The sequence below is a fragment of the Cuculus canorus genome, chromosome 17, assembly GCF_017976375.1.
Source record: "Cuculus canorus isolate bCucCan1 chromosome 17, bCucCan1.pri, whole genome shotgun sequence".
Classification (NCBI taxonomy): domain Eukaryota; kingdom Metazoa; phylum Chordata; class Aves; order Cuculiformes; family Cuculidae; genus Cuculus; species Cuculus canorus.
The window spans coordinates 8,767,970-8,785,813 of record NC_071417.1 but is presented as its reverse complement, the minus strand read 5'-3'; the positions used below and the strand labels follow the sequence as shown (position 1 = coordinate 8,785,813).

Sequence of the window (17,844 nt, the reverse complement as noted above, 5' to 3'; positions counted from 1 at the left end):
AGGGATGGGTCCAGAGGGAAAGGATGCTGATTGAGCATTGACATGAACTGGCAAAGTGTGCTCAAAGCCCAGAAAGCCAACCTTATCCTCGGCTGCATCCAAAGCAATGGAACCAGCAGGGCGAGGGAGGGGATTCTGCCCCTCTACTCCACTCTAGCGAGACCTCACCTGTGTTTAGTTCTGAGTCCGCAGCACAGAAAGGATATGGAACTGTTGGAGCGAGTCCAGAGGAGGCCACAGAGATGATCTGAGGGCTGGAGCACCTCCTGTATGAGGACAGGCTGAGAGAGTTGGGTTTGTTCAGCCTGGAGAAGGCTCCAGGGAGACCTTAGAGCAGATTCCAGTACTGAAAGGGGCTCCAGGAAAGCTGGGGAAGGGCTCTTGATCAGGGAGCGCAGAAACAGGATGAGAGGGAATGGTTTTGAGCAGAAAGAGGGGAGATTGAGATGAGATCTTGGGAAGAAATGTTTTGCTGTGAGGGTGGGGAGGCCCTGGCCCAGGTTGCCCAGAGCAGTGGTGGCTGCCCCATCCCTGGAGGGGTTCCAGGCCAGGTTGGATGGGGCTTGGAGCCCCTGATCCAGTGGGAGGTGTCCCTGCCCATGGCAGGGGGTGGAACTGGATAGGCTTTGAGGTCCCTTCCAACCCAAACCATTCCATGATTCTATGGAATATTGTGAAGACAAGGTTTAGGTTAGAGAAGGTGGATTAACAGTAAACTGAAATTACCCAAAGCACCACAGTGAACACATGGACTTTGATTTTTGGTAGTTATTACAGTTAATGCATTTTTAATTTTAAGACCTTTTCGGCAGTGGATTTGCGGGTTGAAATGAGCCGTGCTGTCACTGTCTTCCCTTTCATATGGTCACAATAAATCAAACTAATCCCCAAAGCTGCAAAATTTACTGTTTGTGAGCAGGGGGGAAGAGAGCAAGGATGATTTTGTGAGTCCTGTTTCCTCTTATGCAGGTTAGGAACCATAAACAGATCCTCCCTGGTTTTCGTAGAGCTTTTATCAGATGGAAAGAGCCTTCTTTAAACCCAGAGCCTGAAATGCACAGGTTTTAAAGGGGCTGCACTGGCCACGGGGCAGCTCGGGGCGGGACGTTCCATCTGCCCGCCCGCGGGGGTGGTGGTGGTGGTGGAATGGGCGGGGACCTGCCGCTTCCTGTTTCCGTGGGGTCGCCTGTGGCGGCAGGCGGAGGGGAAGCCCTCCTCTTCCCCCCCTCTCTCGCAGCGCTGTGGTGCGGCCCGGCCGCTGTCCTGGCTAGGCTGGAAGGAGCGGCACGGGGGGATCCCCATGAGTGAGAGGTGAGGATGGGGGGCTGTGGGGAGGATGGGGAGCCCAGGAGCAGGGGATCCCCGTGAGTGGGGGGTATGGATGGGGGTGTGTGGGGCTGGGAGGAGGATGGGGAGCCCAAGAGCAAAGGATCCCCATAAGTGGGGGGTGAGGATGGGGCTGGGAGTGTGGGGCTGGGAAGGCACCGAGGTGTGGGCCTGGGGGGAGGATGGGGAGCCCAGGAGCAAAAGGATCCCCTTGAGTGGGAGGTGAGGATGGGGCTGGAGGGAGGATGGGGAGCCCAGGAGCAAGGGATCCCCATGAGTAGGGGGTGAGGACGGGGCTGGGGGTGTGGGGCTGGGAGGACACCGAGGTGTGGGGCTGGGGGAGATTGGGGAGCCTAGGAGCAAAGGGATCCCCTTGAGTCGGGGGTGAGGATGGGGCTGGGAGGGTGTGGGGCTGGGAGGGAGCCCAGGATCAGGGGATCCCCATGAGTAGGGGTAAGGTTGGGGGAAGCACAGCAGGGTGTGGGGCTTGGGGGGAGCTGGGGTTGGGGGGTATTGGGCTGGGGGAGCACGGCGTGAGGCTGGGGAGAGCTGGGGCTTTGCGGGCACCGAGCTGTGGGGCTAGGGGTGTACGGGGCAGTGGGGCTGGGGGGGTGTGGGGCTAAGGGGAGCATGGGGAGTGTGGGACTGGAGGGAGCTGGGGCTGGGGGGGCACTAGGGTGTGGGGCTAGGGGGAGCATGGAGAGCCTAGGGGCAGGGAATCCCCATGAGTGGGGGATGTGAGGGGCTGGACGGAGCTGGAGCACGGGTGTGTGGGGTAGAGGGGAACACGGGGGACTGGGGGGAGCTGGGGCTGGTGAGTGTGGGCCAGGGGAAGCTGGGCAGCCCAGGAGCAGATCCCCAGGAGTGAGGGTTGGGGCTGAGGGTATGGGGCTGTTCCCAGGAACCCCCAGGAGTTGGGAAGGGAGCTGAGGGGGAGCACCAGGAGGAGGGGAGAGCCTCGGGGCTGTGGGCTTGGGAGTAGGGGATGTGCTTAGGAGCAGGAACCCCTAGAAGTTGAGGAGGTGGGGTGGGTGCAGGCAGGCACTGGAGTAGTGATGCCCAGGAGTGTGGGGAGCACCGGGAGCAGGGGAGACCCCTAAGAGCATGGGGCTCTAGGGAGCAGCAGGGGACGCCCCCAAGAACGTGGACCTGGGAGGGTGCTGTTCACGGGAACACAGAACCCCTAGAAGTGTGAGACTGGGGGGGGGGGGGGTCAATGGGGGCGGATGGTTCCCAGGAATAGGGGACCCCCAGAAGTGAGCTTTTGCTTAGGGCAGAGTGAGGGGATCGCAAGGGATTTGTGACCCAGTGTTCCACCCGCTACCTGGGGCCAGCGTGTGCCAGGAGAGAGGAGGGCTTGGGTGACCTGGGGTGTCCAAAATAGAGGGGGAGCAGTGAGGGTAGGCACCCTGCTTCCCCTGCCCCTGCAGGTGTGTGGCATGATGAGTTCCCCTGGCAGGGCCAGCAGCTCGTTCCCCCTGCACATCCTGGTCTGGAATAATGACTACAGACGGCTGGATGAGGAGCTGCAGGACAAGGTAATGGGGACACCCGATGATAGAGGGGCTGGGGGCCCCAAAAGAGCGCCTCGCTCACTGCCTGCATAGGGAAAAGGAACCCTGGTGGTGCTGCCAGGTCTGTTTGCTGAGCTTGTGGGATTGCTGCTCTTTTTTCTCTTTCCCTATTTATTTGTGGTCGCAGGAGGGATGTGCGAAGGTGCAGGAATATACTTTGTGTTATGTAAGATATTAAACATTGACTATCTGTAAAGCTGTGCTTGGAGCGTTTGAGTGCAAGTTACAGAACAGTTCCTTAGAAACTATTAGAAGTCAGGAAACTAGACAGAGCAGGAAGAGCAGGTATGATGGATGTTAAGGTTTTCTTTCTGTGCCAGAAAAGCAACAAATACTGCTTACTGTAATGGGAAGTCAACACACAGAAAAGGTGGCTGCTGCTGCCAAAGCCTCTAGCTTGCTGAGGACCAGCAGTTCTTACAGATCCATTGCTACCCAAAACTGTGGGGGCAGCATTTTTATTCTGGCTGGAATGTTTTCAAGCATCTCTAGTAAAAAAAAAAAAAAAAAAAAAAAAAAGAGGATCATTGTTTCATGCAGTAGTGGAGAAAATACAAAGCTATTCCCTCTCTGGGATGGCTAAGTGAGAAATGACGTAAGGAAGTGGTCTGAAAAGCTCAAATAGCAAACATCCTTTTTGCTGAGATGCTGTGTAAAAGCTCTGATATTCACTAGCGCAAGGGATGATTTGCAGCAGCAGAGGATATCAGTAGGGTTATGCCTGACACCACAACTACGTATGCCAAAGATCAGCTAGCTATACCACCTCCCGAGTAGTTCCTGCTGTCTGTAATTCTAACGGTAGCCCCCTCAATTTACTAACGCTTGCTCAGAGCATGCTTCTGCCCTGTTTTTAGGAGAATCTTTGGAATGCAGTTACTTTTTGTCTAATTCATGCGATGTGATTTCTTAAAATCTTTAACCTTACTGGCCTATCCCTTCTGTGGATTTATTTCTGTTTCAATAACACTCTTGTCTGTGAAAATTCGTCATTAAATAAGGATCATCCTTCTTCTTGTTATCTGGGACTGCAGTTCACAGCTGTAAAGTGCTGCTTCCTACCTCAAGCACTTTGTACCGTAAGGAAATGAACAATCTGTTGAGATGGAACGTATATGCTTTTTACTTCCTTTATCTGCTTTTGAGTAACTTCTTTTTTTAAAGTATTCCAAAGATGCATTTCCTCCTGCTTCCTTGGGATAAGCTTCTTGTTGTCGGCGGGGTGCGTAAGGGAATCAAAAGCCACTTGCCAGCTGCACTTGGTATGGCAAAAGATGGGTGGAATGTGTGGTTACCGGTTAACAGCAGCAAAGACAACTGGGAGAGACGCCTTGGAGTCCTTTACCTCTCCGTGCAGTAGGCACCGGAGTGTAGGAAGCGGGGAAGCAAATTAAAGAGTATTCCACCGCAGAAGTGGAACGAGAATGCTTTAAAATGAAGCTTTCCCTACTCTGCGTGTGATCTTTCCAACGTAATGCTGTCAGATAACCGTGCTAACTTGCGTAATAACTTTCCTTTCTTGTTCTGCTATTGACTTTCCCCTTTTCCTTTAGTTATAGATGCTCTTCTGTTTCAAATCTCTAAGCTAATAGTGAGAAATATGTAAGGTATGAGTATGTTGTGCTTGCATGTTTTGGATATTTATGCCTGTGTAGTGTGTTGTTTTTTTCTAGTGACTTGTACAAAACGCTCTCACTCTTCATTGTGCTGTGTGTGTCAGTCAAATAGATGCTTTGTAATAAACATTTGCTTGTATACTTTCAAAAAGCGCTGTACAAAATTGGTGTTGTGTGCCCTTTCTTTTCAGTTTTACTTCCCCCTGTTACGCTGGGTGATGTTAAACCCTTTGTTGGTCTCAGGCTGTTGTCTGTCCGTGGTGCAGCACACACAGAGCTCCTGTCTGCTCGTGAAGGAGACCCTGTCTGAAGGGGAACAGGGAGGGAAATAGTGTCAGAAAAAGAAATGAGAAGCATCTACAAGAACTCAATCCTGTCTTACAGTGACGCGAGCTCTTACTGTGTTCGGTGTATAGGCCTTGTTCTGCTTCCCCTTTTCTTGCAGCGGGGAAGTCAGATTGTACTGTGCAGAGTGCAGGAGAGCAGTATAGTTGTGTTGGAAAACTGGGTTGGCTGTGCATCACAGACGGATAGGTGGGGATACTTAGGGAATATTGACTCCTGGATTACTACTGATGAACTTTGTTTATATAAACACTTCTCAGTCTGGTCTGATTTGGTAGGGCAGCTTCAGCATTATTTCTTTCTCGGATACTCAACAGGATGTTGATCAACGTGATCCACGAGGCCGGACCTTGTTGCACCTTGCTGTTTCCCTGGGTTACATAGAGTCTGCCAAAGTTCTTCTCCAACACAAGGCAGACGTAACTAAAGAGAATGCACAAGGATGGACAGGTAAGGATAACTTGGAAAACAGAAGTTGTGTTAATACTTTTCAGTTGCAGATGTATTTTGTTACTTTGCTCAGAAAGCAAGCTGAAACTAGCTCATGTCTGGATTCCTTTCAGTTTTACATGAGGCTGTAAGTACAGGAGATCCAGAGATGCTACAAATGATCCTGCAGCATCGGGACTACCAGCAGACTGCAATGACTCTCGGAGGAGTTCCTGAATTACTCCAAAAGATCAATGAGGTAATTATTTAGTTTACACCTCTTACTCCAGACTGCAATTCTCATCCAGGTAGTTCAGCTCAGTAAACTGAAATCAGATGGGCAGTTGTGTTCTTCGTTCCGACTCGTGTGTTCCACGGTGCTATGGGAGGTGGAGACGGTTTCCTTAACTTTAGTTTTAAATCCTTAGCCATGAACTCCAACACTGTAGGCTGAATCTCAGCTCTTGTAGTACAGTAAGGAGGAATAGCTCATCAGAAAGCAGCAGTGGCAATGTCTTTTGTGTTTGGTTTCAGTGTCATTGGTTTAACATTCATTTATCATATCTTGAGTTCTGTTCTTTTTTTGTTTTCCTTTGTTGGAAATGGTCATAAGAAATCCTGCACTGAGTGTTAGATTAAACTTATTTCATGAAGTATTCATAAGGTATTTTCCTTCTCCAGACTCCTGACTTCTATGTGGAAATGAAATGGGAGTTCACTAGCTGGGGTAAGAATCCTGGTCATCATTACCTCTTCTAAACTGTAGACAGAGAGACTGGCTTACATACAAAAGTCACAAAAGATAGGCAGGGAAATGCCATTTCACATCTTTTGGTCTGAACTAATGTCATCTTCCTTTTCTTGTTCATCCTTAATTTAAAGTTGGTGAGTTTTGTCCCTAAACTGCTTGTCCTTAAAGCTAAAGAAGAACAATGTCTCACCTCGCCTGGTGTGATGATCATAGTACTGAGCAATCCTGTGTCAGGGGTAGAACTTCTGCATGAATTCAGACTGCCAGTGTGCTCAGTTTCTCCAATATTTTCTATTTAATGTTTTTTTTTCATTTTTCTTTTCTAGTCCCACTGGTTTCTAGAGTGTGTCCAAGCGATGTCTGCCGCATCTGGAAAAGTGGTGCCAAGCTGCGTGTTGATATCACTTTACTGGGCTTTGAAAATATGAGCTGGGAGAGAGGAAGGCGTAGTTTAATTTTCAAGGGAGAAGGTAAATATTTTAGCATGTCTGCACCATCGATCGCCAACTGCTGCGTGAAACAATAAGAAATCCTGATTTAGCACAGAGACCTGTTGAGGCTAGTACATGTATTCCATGAGTTTCTCACAGAGATGCTGTTTTGTGTTTTAACATAGCAGCTTAATTTCTTTCCTTTGAGTAAATCTGAGGTCAAAATTTTGGTATAAGGATTAAAATTTTCCTTCAGTCTTTTATTAGTTTTTCCCCCTTCTGTTCTCCTCCCCCCTGAATAAATAATCATAGATATAGGTCCAAATTTGATCTCAGCCAAGTGCAAAATACAGTGAGTTAGTGTCCACCCTGGTTTCCTATACAACATATTCTCAGTTTTTCATTCTGGAATACTGTTGCTAAGTTTTTTTTAGGCTGAGGTTTACAATTTCCAACAGATACCGGAGGTTGGGCAGAACTAATTGAGATCAATCACGATGATAAATTTGTTACAACGAAGCGTTTTGAGATTTCCCAACACATGAAGCGTTTGACATTGGGCTCTATGACACCAAAAAGGAAAGATGTGGAAAGACGCCTTACATCTCCAATTATTAATACGTGCCTTGATACAAAAAATATTGCTTTTGAAAGGTAAGATGCAAAGTTTCACTTAACAGATAAGCACTTCAAGATCATGGGTGGTCATACTTGGAGTAAAGCTTTAAAGACAAGTCTCAAAAGCTCTGGTAATAAAATTGTTTAGAGCTAGATGTGAAATTACTTTGTCATGTCATTAGATAAAGAAGTTTGTCTTGGTCAGCTTTGCCACTATTGCTTGGCAGAAAGTTTCCAGCTGAAGAAACTGGTTTGCAGAAAGCTTCCAGTTTATCTTATCACTGAGATTGGTGTTAACGTCTCATTACAAGTTTGCATTACACCCAAATCTATGTGTTTAGTGATAAAACTAATAGGCAATAACTTGCATCTTGTAGCTACATAAGTAAAGTTTCACATTAATACTTTAAATACGAATCTGTTTATAGTGTGTCTTTCCACAGACAGGTATTTGTCTTCCGTGTTTACTACATATGTTTATCCAGGAACCTGTCAGCTGAGTTCAAACAGTCCTTTTGATGGAGCTCCTTTTGGAGTGCTCCGGGAGGCAGCAAACCACCCCCACAACTGTACAAAACAAGTGTTTTCAAAGTGAGATGTATAATTCCGGCAGCTTTCTCCTGAATATTTAGTGCCCTTTCAAAGCTGCTCAGAATTAGTCCCTGTGATGTTCACGGAGCCATAGTAACTGCAGCATCTGCACATCCTCAAAGTAGGATTTCCTAGACAGAAGTATTCCTGCCACCCAGTTCCCCAAATTGCTATGACAGGTGACTTTTGAAATTCAACGGTGTGTTAAAAGATGCTGTGCCTCAGTTGTCAGACAAACTAATTTGGTAAGTTTTTGGGTTGGCATCTTCATCTCTGGCTCAGGTATCCACCTCTCGATCTTAAATCTCTGCCTGAGCCTCTGGACTTTGGCCAAAGGCTGTATCAGAACAAAACCATCACGACTTCCTCAGCCCTTTTGTGCTGTGTGTGTGTGGGCAGATTGGCCTGTGCCTTTGTGTGGGATTGGTGATCAAATAACCTATGGAATGTTTAAAAACACTGTGGGGAAAAATAGTCTGGTATTGTGTGGAAATGCAACTGTACAGATATTTGTGGTGTTCACTTTTTGACAGAACCACATCTGGATTTTGGGTATGGAGGACAGAAAAAGCAGAAGCTGTAAATGGTTATGAAGCAAAGGTAAAGCCTATTCTATATAATTAAGAGGTCTTGTAGCTAACCAAGGTGTGGCGATGTTTTGCCTTTATTTCCTGAATATTTCAGGTCTTAAGGTTCCTGTCAAGAGTTTTATTGTGTTGCTGGCAGAACTGGGCAGGAGTCAGGAACTGTAAGGCTGCCAGGCTTGTGCGAGGGATGGTGCCCATATGCAGGAAGAGCAGCAGAGGAGAAGGAGGATCAAAGCATTTCAGGAGAAGAGGAGCAAAAAATTCAGTTTATCTGCTAGAACTCTAAAACCTGGAATTTAACTTATTCTTTGGTGTTGTCATTCTTCTGCTGTTTAAAAGATGAGAACAAGTTAGTGAAGTGCCTCGAGCACTCTCTAGACACAGTATTGCAAGGGAATAACAGCCTCCTGCTGCCATGAGTTCCATCATGAGTTTAATAAATGACTGCTTGTAAATTAAAGCCCCTGACCATGCTGGTGACTCATACATTGCTTACATTGGTTCCATGTGACACTGGTTTTGTCCTCTGTGAAATATTTTTGAAGATGGCTTTATGTCATTACTGTTTTAGGGATTGAAGTTAATTGAAGTTAAGAATCACGAGAATTTACTTCCCTGATTCATAAGCCTGTGTGTGGTTGAGGTTTTGGAATCTGTGTAGTAAACTACATTTTGTGATTTCATTTAATGGAAGAATGAATTTTGCGTAGCTTTCCAGACTTATATGAAGGATTCCTCCTAAGATTGCAGGACTCTTCAGCTGCACATTGGGCTCATATTGTTTCTGCTAAATAACTATCACTGAATTTAGTTTAGCAGGTCTCACGAGTGACCTCTGTTTAGCATTATCTGACTTTCCTTCCCTGTTCTCTCTTAAAAACTCTGCCTAGGTGGGGATTCTTTCCCGCAAGCCTGGAAATGCCTGTTTAGTTTTGAGGTTGGTTTGGTTAGTTACAAAACGATGTTTAAAAGTGTGTAAATGTGCTTTCTAGGAATTCTGTTGAGAGACCGACTTCTGTTGCCATCAAAGTCGATGCCCAAACTCTTTTGCCATTCTTTCAGCACAGGATCCTGGCGAGATCAGTGCTGTCTGGAGACACCACCGTGTGTGTTATTTTATCCACTTGCCCAGCAGGTGGCATGTAGCTTCAGCCTTAGCAGGGGTCTCTCAACAATGTATTATGTGGGATTGCCATTATACCAAAGAAAGGAGGAAAGTCCAAGTGCAGTGTTTCCTGTTTGTTACCAGTGTGCTAAGGATTAAGATCTCTGCCAATGAGAGGTGGATGCATGCTGCTTTAGTCTGTCTTCAGATTTAGGTATGTGGTGTTTTACTAGAGAGAACTCTTTTAATCTGTGATGCTTTTTGGTTTTTGTCCTTGCACTTTTGTTTTTTAAAGGTTTACATTGCAAACAACGTGAATGTGGTCACAAAAATCCGCACGGAACATCTAACGGAAGAGGAGAAAAAAAGATACAAAGGTAGTTTTCCTATAGGATAACTGGAAATAAGTAGAACCTTTTGGCTTTCTGATACCTCCTCTGTGTGACTATGGAAGAACTGGGCAGAGAGAAAAGTGAAATACTTTTCTTTGCCCTCCTGTTTACTTTGTTTTTTATCTGAGGTAGCTTATTACTTGACTCCTAACCTACAGATGAACTGGTATTTATCCAAGCTGTATTTAATGGAAAGAGGAGCCCTTCAAAACTCTTTAAAGTTTATTGGAAATTTTAAAAGGCTGCACTTTTCCTGGCTTTTTCCTGCTCTGGAATGTATTCATTTTTTTATTTTGCTTTGGCCACGATTACAAGATTCGTATAGGTTTTGTTTGCTTGAGCTTCTTGTTTTGTTTTGGTCTGCTAATTTCTTCTAGTATTTAAACTAGGGTGAAGGGTGGCTGGACAGTAATTTCGTGTGGAAGCACTGCCCTTTGCTGGCCCACCTTGGGGCTCAGGAGGAAATAAAGCTATCTGCTAGTGACAGAAGCCACTGCAAATCTCAATTCTGTTCTGTGCCTGTTGTGCTCTGTCACCTTTGGGTCCTGGGCTTATTTGGTAAAGCTTACAGGAAATGCAAATGGCTTACTTCTCTTTGGGTCAGAAGTCTTGCTTGTTAGCCTGATGTGAACGTGGATTTTACCATTAATTAACAGTAATAGCTTTTTTGTTTTCCCTCCTGTTATCTGAAGCTGACAGGAACCCGCTGGAATCGTTTCTGGGTACAGTGGAGCATGAGTATGGTGCTCAGGTGAGTGTCTGACGTTGAAACAGGTCACCGCAGTGCAGGGATCTGTGCCAACAGGAATTCTAGGTGTGTGGAATCACCTCTTGTTTTCTTAGTTTGGCAGCAATTTTGATTCTGAGGTTTAAATTTTCCCTGAGGGTGTTTTTGTTTAAGCCATTAAGTGTTCTGTATGAGTAGCAGATTCCTCCTTCTGAACACCGATGAAGAAGACATGGAGAGTCCATTAGCACATCAAGCACTGGGGCGTGAGCAGTGACAGTAGATCTGGGCAAGCACGATCTTAGTGGCAACCCACCAGGAATGTGGGGAGATGCCCACAGAGCTGCTGGAGCCTCACGTAGGAGACAGTGCTGCATGGTGATCATCAGATGGATCCAAAAGGATGAAGTGACGTGTTAGCATGCTGCTCGAGCAGTTTGAGGAAATCGATATATCCTCTGCTCTTCTGAAATGTGTAGATAATTATTTCAATATGGCTTTAGAAACTCCCTTGCATTTGTACATATTTCAGTACGGTAGGTAATAGATTTGCCAGCTGCTGGCTCTGTATCATGATCGCATTGCAGATCTTACATGGATCTAAGCATTTTTGTTTCAAATACCCCATCAGAGTTTTGCCTTCAATAAAAGATATGGAGCCTAGCAATGTTCTAGCTCATGTGTGCATTTCTGGATAGTTTCTAGCTTTAAAGTCTTGAAGTAGATTTTTGCTGTCTCTAAAATGCTTGGAGATTTTTAGCCATAGCAGAAAGCAGTCTAAATGTGTGTGCCTGTGTTTCTGGCTGTGTCACTGGTGTCTAGAAGAATGAGTTGCCTCACAAGAGGTAACTTAAAAGTTTCTTGTAATAGCCACAGTCTATTTGTTCCATACTTTTGGGTTTGTCTTTTTTTTTCCTCTTTCCTTGTAGAGTACGACCAAGACAACAGAGTATGCTGCAAGTAACAATCCTACTGCTATTACTCTGGAGGAATACTTTGACCCAGAATTTGATTTGAAAGGCAGAGACATAGGAAGACCGAAAGAAGTCACCATTCGAACGCAGAAGTGAGGAAAAAAAAATTAACTATTTCTAGTTTATCTCTTGCCAGTCCTCTAATTTCTGGAAACCGGTTTTACAAATAGCCAGGGTGATTTCCCCCCAGCTTTTAAAATTAACCAAAAGGCATCTTGAAGAATTCATCTGTAGCCTATTTCTCATTCCATTAAGTCAAAGAAAACATTTGGAGTAGTGCTGTAGCTTATTAGTAACCTCCTGTGCTTTGCCTTTGGTCTGACGAGGAATGTGCTTTGGTTTCTTAGAGCAGTAACTGTTCTGACTCTTTGAAATGTGTGAAATGGGTGACAGTGCTACGTGTTTTGCTTTGCATCTGTTCCTAAACTGTAAACTTAGAGTGTTTTTGTGCAACATTCTCCTTAAGATTTAAAGCAACCTTGTGGATGAGTGAAGAGTTTCCCTTGTCTCTTATGGAACAAGTCACTCCAATCATCGATTTGATGGCCAGAACTAGTGCTCATTTTGCCAGACTTAAGGATTTCATCACTCTGGAATTTCCACCAGGATTTCCTGTCAAAATCGGTAATGCTTAGCAACTTTTATTGTAGTATCTTCTTCATTTCCATCCTTTCTGTTTGTTTCACAGCATATATTCCATAATTTCACAAATATGTTGAATGTTTAACATGGCTATAGGTGTGAAAGTGAGAAGAGTTCTCTTTTTGACAGAAATCTTGTACTCTTTTTCTTATAGAAATTCCCCTATTTCATGTGCTGAATGCCCGAATTACTTTTGAAAATGTCAATGGCTGCAGGACAGCTGACAAAACGTCATCACAAATGGTTGGAGGTGCACAGTGTGATTCGGGTAAGGAGGGGAAAGATGCAGTGGGTGCATCTTTTTAAGTTTCTTGTCAGTGGAATGCACAGGAGAGAGGAATGGGATAACTGCAGGTGAGAAGATGCTGCAATGGATTACAGCCGGTGTATAGCATGTGTTACTGATCGTACTGACCCATTCTGCCCTTTCTTTGCCTGCTAGACTGAGCTCTAGCAAGCTTTCCCGAGGACTTTAAGGTCTAAATTCTGGTGCAACCTACAGCTGTGGGAAGTGGAATGCAAAATTGCTGTAGTGACAGCCAAGTCAGTAGGCCTTTTCAGAAAAGAATGGATTATGTTTGAGTATGATGCTTGTAATAGCATATATCCAGCGATCCTCCGCCCTGTGAGCCGTCACAGACACGTTCATTAGGAATAACCTCAGAAGAGCCGCTGCAGTGTTTATCTTTTGCACCCTTTTTTATTCTCCGGGCTGGTCTTGTCAGAGTTCAGCCACTGGTTTTATTTGTATAACTTGCCAGCATCCTAAAGAAAGGCTCTGCATTCTGTTTTACCACTGTGCTTGTTTGCTTGTTTCAAAGCAAGTTGATATATATGTTGATATATTTAGGCGGGGGGTTCATCTGAATTTTTGGAGTTACCTTAATCACACGTAAACATTCGTCAGAATTTTTTTAAGTCACTACTTGTAAAAATATTCTATGCCATCTTTGTAACTGTATTTGGCTTCTGTAGGTACTAATTTTGAGGTTGACCAGTCAGTGTTTGAGATCCCCAAATCTTACCACGTCCTAGATGATGGGAGGAGCATCCACGTGCAGGATGAAGATAATGAGATCATGCAGTTTGCTATTCAGCAGAGTTTGTTGGAATCCGGTGGAAATAGAGTAAGTGTGCTGTAATCTGTGTAATCTGACAGCTTTGTCAAGGACTATGCAGTGATAGCTGCAGCTCTGATTTAAACCAATGTCAGACCTATTTTTCTAAGAACCTCAGAAAAGAAAAATACAGTAATGTATTTCTAAAGAGAAATAAGAGTGATCTAAAGAATTACCTTTCAGTGAGTTGCACTGCTGACCTGTTAACTGCTGTGGAATTGTCTGTCTTTTCCCATTTCTAGGAAGCGGGGGTGCATTCCAATGGAGCAGTTGCATATTCACAGGACTTCAATATACAGTATCAGAGGTAACTCATTTTTTTTACCACATGAAGTAATGCAGTGACAGAGCAAAAGTACTTCCAACAGCATTTGCAAGTACCATGGAGGATTTTTTTGTGTGTGTAGATAGCAGATGCACAGAACACAAGGTCTCTTTTCTTATGGTTCTTCTAACTTCTACTTTTCCAGGAAGTGAGGACTCCATACTGGGCCTCCCTGGCTTGTATAGTAAAGCTCTTTAGCTCACCTTTGGGGCTGGTCTTTGCACAGAACAGGTTCTTTACCCAATAAATAAACACAGTCCTTCTGTTCTGCTCTTGAAACTGTGAGTTTGGTCCCTCTGCACTGAATGTTTGTTTATTAGATGCTACACACTTCAGGGCAGCTCTTCGATCTTTTCAAAATCATTGAAAACTTAGCCACAGACCCTTGAGGATGTGCTGTGGCATCTGTTCTATACACAAGAAATCTGCGTGTGCATAAAAAACTGCAGCGTCTTGGTTCTTTTGTACATGGAAAATCACGTTACCCTTAAAGTAGGTGGGAATGCTTTTAGAAATCCATTGAAAGTTTACCTGTTAGTACATATGAAAGGTTGTGAGGAGCCTCCAAAGAACAGGTCTTATGTTAGGGATTTTATAGATGTTAGAACAAGTGCACTCATTCTGTAAACTGCTTTCTGCCCTCGAGAGAGAGATTTGCAGGTTTGCAGTTAGGAAACAGTTGCTAAGAGGGATCATTGCAAGAAATATGAAGCAGACTCACTCTGTCTTACTACTTGAAGTTCTTTTTCTCCTTTAGGGCACTGCAGGAGAGCTATCTAGCGAGCTCGGGTAACTCACACTGCAGCACCCCTAGCGAACCTTCCAGCTTTGAGAAAGACTTACAGCTTGCCATGGAATTGTCTGTCCGAGAGCAGGAGGAACGGGAGAAGCAACGTCGTGAAGAGGAAGATGCAGAGCTTCAGCAGGTTTTACAGCTTTCTCTTGTGGAAAAATAACTCCTTAGCGATTTCCTGAAATAAGGATGACCAAATCTGTATAAAACTGAAGGCTTTCGGAGCTATCAGACTGAAGACCACTCCTGGATTGCTTAAGTGAACATTTCACCTGCCTTCTACATTGGCTACAAAAAGCTGATTTATTTTTGTCTGAGGGAGTTTCAGATCACGGGACTCTGCATTTGGCTCCCCAACCACGGAGTCTTAGCTTTGAAGGTAAAGCTTTTATCTTACCATTTATTGAAGAGCAGATGGAAATTTTGCTTAGTGTCAGGATATAGGATTGCAGTAAAGCTTGAGAATTTGATTTATGGGAAGTTCAGGTTGGAAACGTCATTACTTACCAAAGAAATATTCATCTGCTTACTCATTTCTGAATAATTCAAAGCCATTGTCTGTTTCTTCCAGTCGTTACATGTTAGAGTATCTATGGGCATCTACACACATAGAGTAGTTCTTCATGCTGACAGATGCTCACTGTTAGTTCTGTTTGTATGTGATTATCTCTTCTCTAGTTACTGAAATTTTCTCATGTGCTCCTGCTTAGGAGGGATAATTTTATACTTGAACAGCTAATCTAGATTAAACCAGTGCTTTCTGAAAGAGGACAAAACAAGTAGCCAGTGACATTTTAGATCTTAAAATGGGACCATCTGCCTAGTAAAGCAGCAGTTTCTGCAGTGATTCAAAACCAGCTAGCTCCCAAAGTGAGAGGGCAGTGAGAAAATAAGCGATAGATACAGGTGCTTCTTTGTGATCACTTGGTGTGCGTGTGCGTGAGTGCGGTGCTAAATTCGGACAGGAAAAAAAAAATTCAGGTGGGATTCTAATGTATACTTACAGGAAGATAAGTTTTAATTCTGTCATCTGAAAGGGAAATGTGTGTTGCTTTTTAAAATTCAGATGCTCATCCTTCATGTGAATACATTATATTTTTTTATCTGACTATTTTTATTGATTTTAAACCAAGCCAAGATGACTACACTCATTGTAAGAATTCACAAGTGTGTTTTAACCAGCTTTCCTCAGGTCTTTCCTCATGCAATAGATTTGTAGCTATTTTACCTGCACTTCTGTCACTGTTTACAGTATTCACACTGTGACTCTCAAGTGCACTCCACAAGTACATGATGTACATCCACAGGAAAGCCTTACAGTAGTTAAATGTGAGCAATATTCCTCCATTCTGGCTGGCAGGAGTGTGAAGAACCTATGGTACAAAAGGTCTGATCTTGCTACCTAATCCTGCACTTATTCCCTGGGCAAAACAGGGCCGTTCTGTGTGACCAACTATTAACCAGTACAAAATCACTGTAAAATGGACTTGATCATAACCAGTGAGATGGTTGGTAACTTGGAACCCTATTTTAAACCAATAATCCATTGTTCTACATAGCAAACGATTAAGATTCCTTCAATGTACACTAGATCTGGTATATCTACACTGTTTTTGTTTAATGATACAGCTTGCATCCCAAAATAGCTTAGCTGGTGTTTGCAGGAACGTGGACTTTCTTGCATGGTGGCAGTGATTTATGTTGGAATTGCATCTTTCTTTCCAAAGCGGATTACTGTGACTTTTACAGTGGGGAAAAAAGGGAATAAGCCTTGCATTGAGCTCTTGACAAAGTTGTGAGGTAGGAGATGAAACTGGTTTTTGCCTCCAGCAAAATAAAGAGTGCTGTTGCCTTTATAAAACCACCTCTCTGACATTGCTTCTTTTCTGTTACGTATTTCAAAGGTTACAAGGAAGGGGAAAATCTTTTTTCAAGGTGACCTGTTCTCTGCTTTTTATATTGTAGAGAGCATTGAGCAGTTTCAGCTCAAGTTTTTTGCTCCTGCTTCTTAGTTGGGGACTTCAAAAAAAACTTGGGCAGGTTTATGGGGTGTTCTTTTTCCTTTCTGTGCATTTGCATCATTCCATCTAAACCCAAAGGCCCTGTTTTCCCTGAAACAGGTGTGGTTTTACTTAAACCCTGGCTTCCATCTTACTCTGTGTGGCTAAAAAGCATCCTCACATCCTCTGTGTGTGTGTGAAGGAGAAACAAAGACACTGCACTGTGTTATACTACAGCTACGAGTCTTTTTATACCAACATGGTAACAGGAGTCGTTATTAATTATCCACCTTCTTGTAAAGGCAACATTCTCGTCTATGAAACCATACGTATGATCATTCTGGTTTAGTTGGACACAGACACATAGTCCCTGGAAACAGTTTCCTGATATTTCCAGCCAAGCTTTGAGTCTCCCTGTTTTGAAAAGAGCAAATCGGCACAATGTGGGCAGTTCAAAGGCAGCGAGTTGTTGGAGGGTAAGAGCTGTCAGATTATCGGAGGCGGGGAAGGGGACTGCCTCATCCCTTCCAACAGCTACAGCTGAGTTAATAACAAACAGAACATTCATGAATAAATAAGAGTCCTGGGTTGTTTACTTAGCTTTTTATTTGTACAGAGAGACATAGCAGGGAGTGAAGAATGAATGCAAACAAGAATGCTGCTCCCGGGAATTCAGAGCTGTAGCTGCAAGCTACGCTATACACCTCAAAGAACAGCACGTGACTACAGGGTGAGTTTTACACCAGATGGAGGACAGAAAAATCAGTGCTAAAGGACTCGGATAAAAACCAGCAAAGGATCAGAAAGCAACAGTGTTATCTCGCTTCCTCACTCACATTTCACTTAGATAAGTAACTACAGTACTCCCAAAGCAGCCTCCTACTCTCACTTTACTAATACAGCAGCAGAGAAACCCCCCATTGCAATGAGAGTGGGCAGCGTCCTTTAAAACAAACAGAACAGAAAACATAACAGATGCGGCACAAAGAGAACAGGTCAATGCAATTGTTCTGCAAGTTAAGCTTTAAAATACTAAATAAATTACTAGCCCAAACACCCCCTATGTTAAATACCAAAGTAGTACTTAATGAGCAAAATCCAGTTAGTACTTTCAGCAGTGCAAAACCAAAAATAGCAGCATTCAAATGCAGGTCTGACTTCAGTGTAAACACTTGAACTTATTACTGAAAGAACAGGTCTGGCCGGAGCTGAAACACAAGATATTCCCAGAAAGCCTGAGCCCAGCAGTCTCGAGGACCTGCCTGGCTTAGAGACTTCTGGAAGCTCCTGTTTGCAGTAGGACAGGATCCTGCTCAGAGACGAGTGCTCAGCGCAAGCTGGAACCCCTCGCCTGCATCCCAGTTTGTAACAGGTTCAGCATGGCTGTTTTGGTGCAAGGCTAAGAATTAAAGCAAACGCTGTCAGGAATGGCCAGCCTGTCCCCAAGCAGCGACGCCCGGCTCTGCTCTTGCTTCAGAGGCAGCAGGCGCAGCTGTGCTG

General features: G+C 44.4%; 1 protein-coding gene across 2 annotated transcripts; it reads left to right on the top strand.

Annotated features, from left to right (window-relative positions):
- The first annotated feature begins 1,153 nt into the window (after nucleotides 1-1,153).
- ANKRD13A (ankyrin repeat domain 13A) lies at nucleotides 1,154-16,204 on the top strand. 2 transcript variants are annotated; one of them, XM_054082018.1, is made up of 16 exons: nucleotides 1,154-1,311; nucleotides 2,786-2,864; nucleotides 5,179-5,311; nucleotides 5,425-5,549; nucleotides 5,972-6,017; nucleotides 6,368-6,511; nucleotides 6,931-7,126; nucleotides 8,215-8,281; nucleotides 9,669-9,750; nucleotides 10,458-10,516; nucleotides 11,422-11,558; nucleotides 11,933-12,090; nucleotides 12,263-12,376; nucleotides 13,084-13,235; nucleotides 13,469-13,533; nucleotides 14,309-16,204. In XM_054082018.1, exons 1-16 carry the CDS (start codon nucleotides 1,301-1,303, stop codon nucleotides 14,505-14,507), a joined length of 1,767 nt encoding a protein of 588 aa, XP_053937993.1. In that variant the 5' UTR covers nucleotides 1,154-1,300; the 3' UTR covers nucleotides 14,508-16,204. The 2 variants fall into 2 exon arrangements, with proteins under 2 accessions (XP_053937993.1, XP_053937991.1); XM_054082016.1 differs by having other exon boundaries at nucleotides 1,160-1,311; nucleotides 2,757-2,864.
- The last annotated feature ends 1,640 nt before the right edge of the window (nucleotides 16,205-17,844 follow it).

Excerpts from the sequence above, each read along its gene's own strand:
- ANKRD13A (XM_054082016.1), top strand. The coding sequence starts at position 2,766 with ATGATGAGTTCCCCTGGCAGGGCCAGCAGCTCGTTCCCCCTGCACATC. Across the intron at positions 9,751-10,457 it reads GGAGAAAAAAAGATACAAAG|CTGACAGGAACCCGCTGGAA; the intron begins GTAGTTTTCCTA and ends TGTTATCTGAAG. Across the intron at positions 13,236-13,468 it reads TGGAATCCGGTGGAAATAGA|GAAGCGGGGGTGCATTCCAA; the intron begins GTAAGTGTGCTG and ends TCCCATTTCTAG.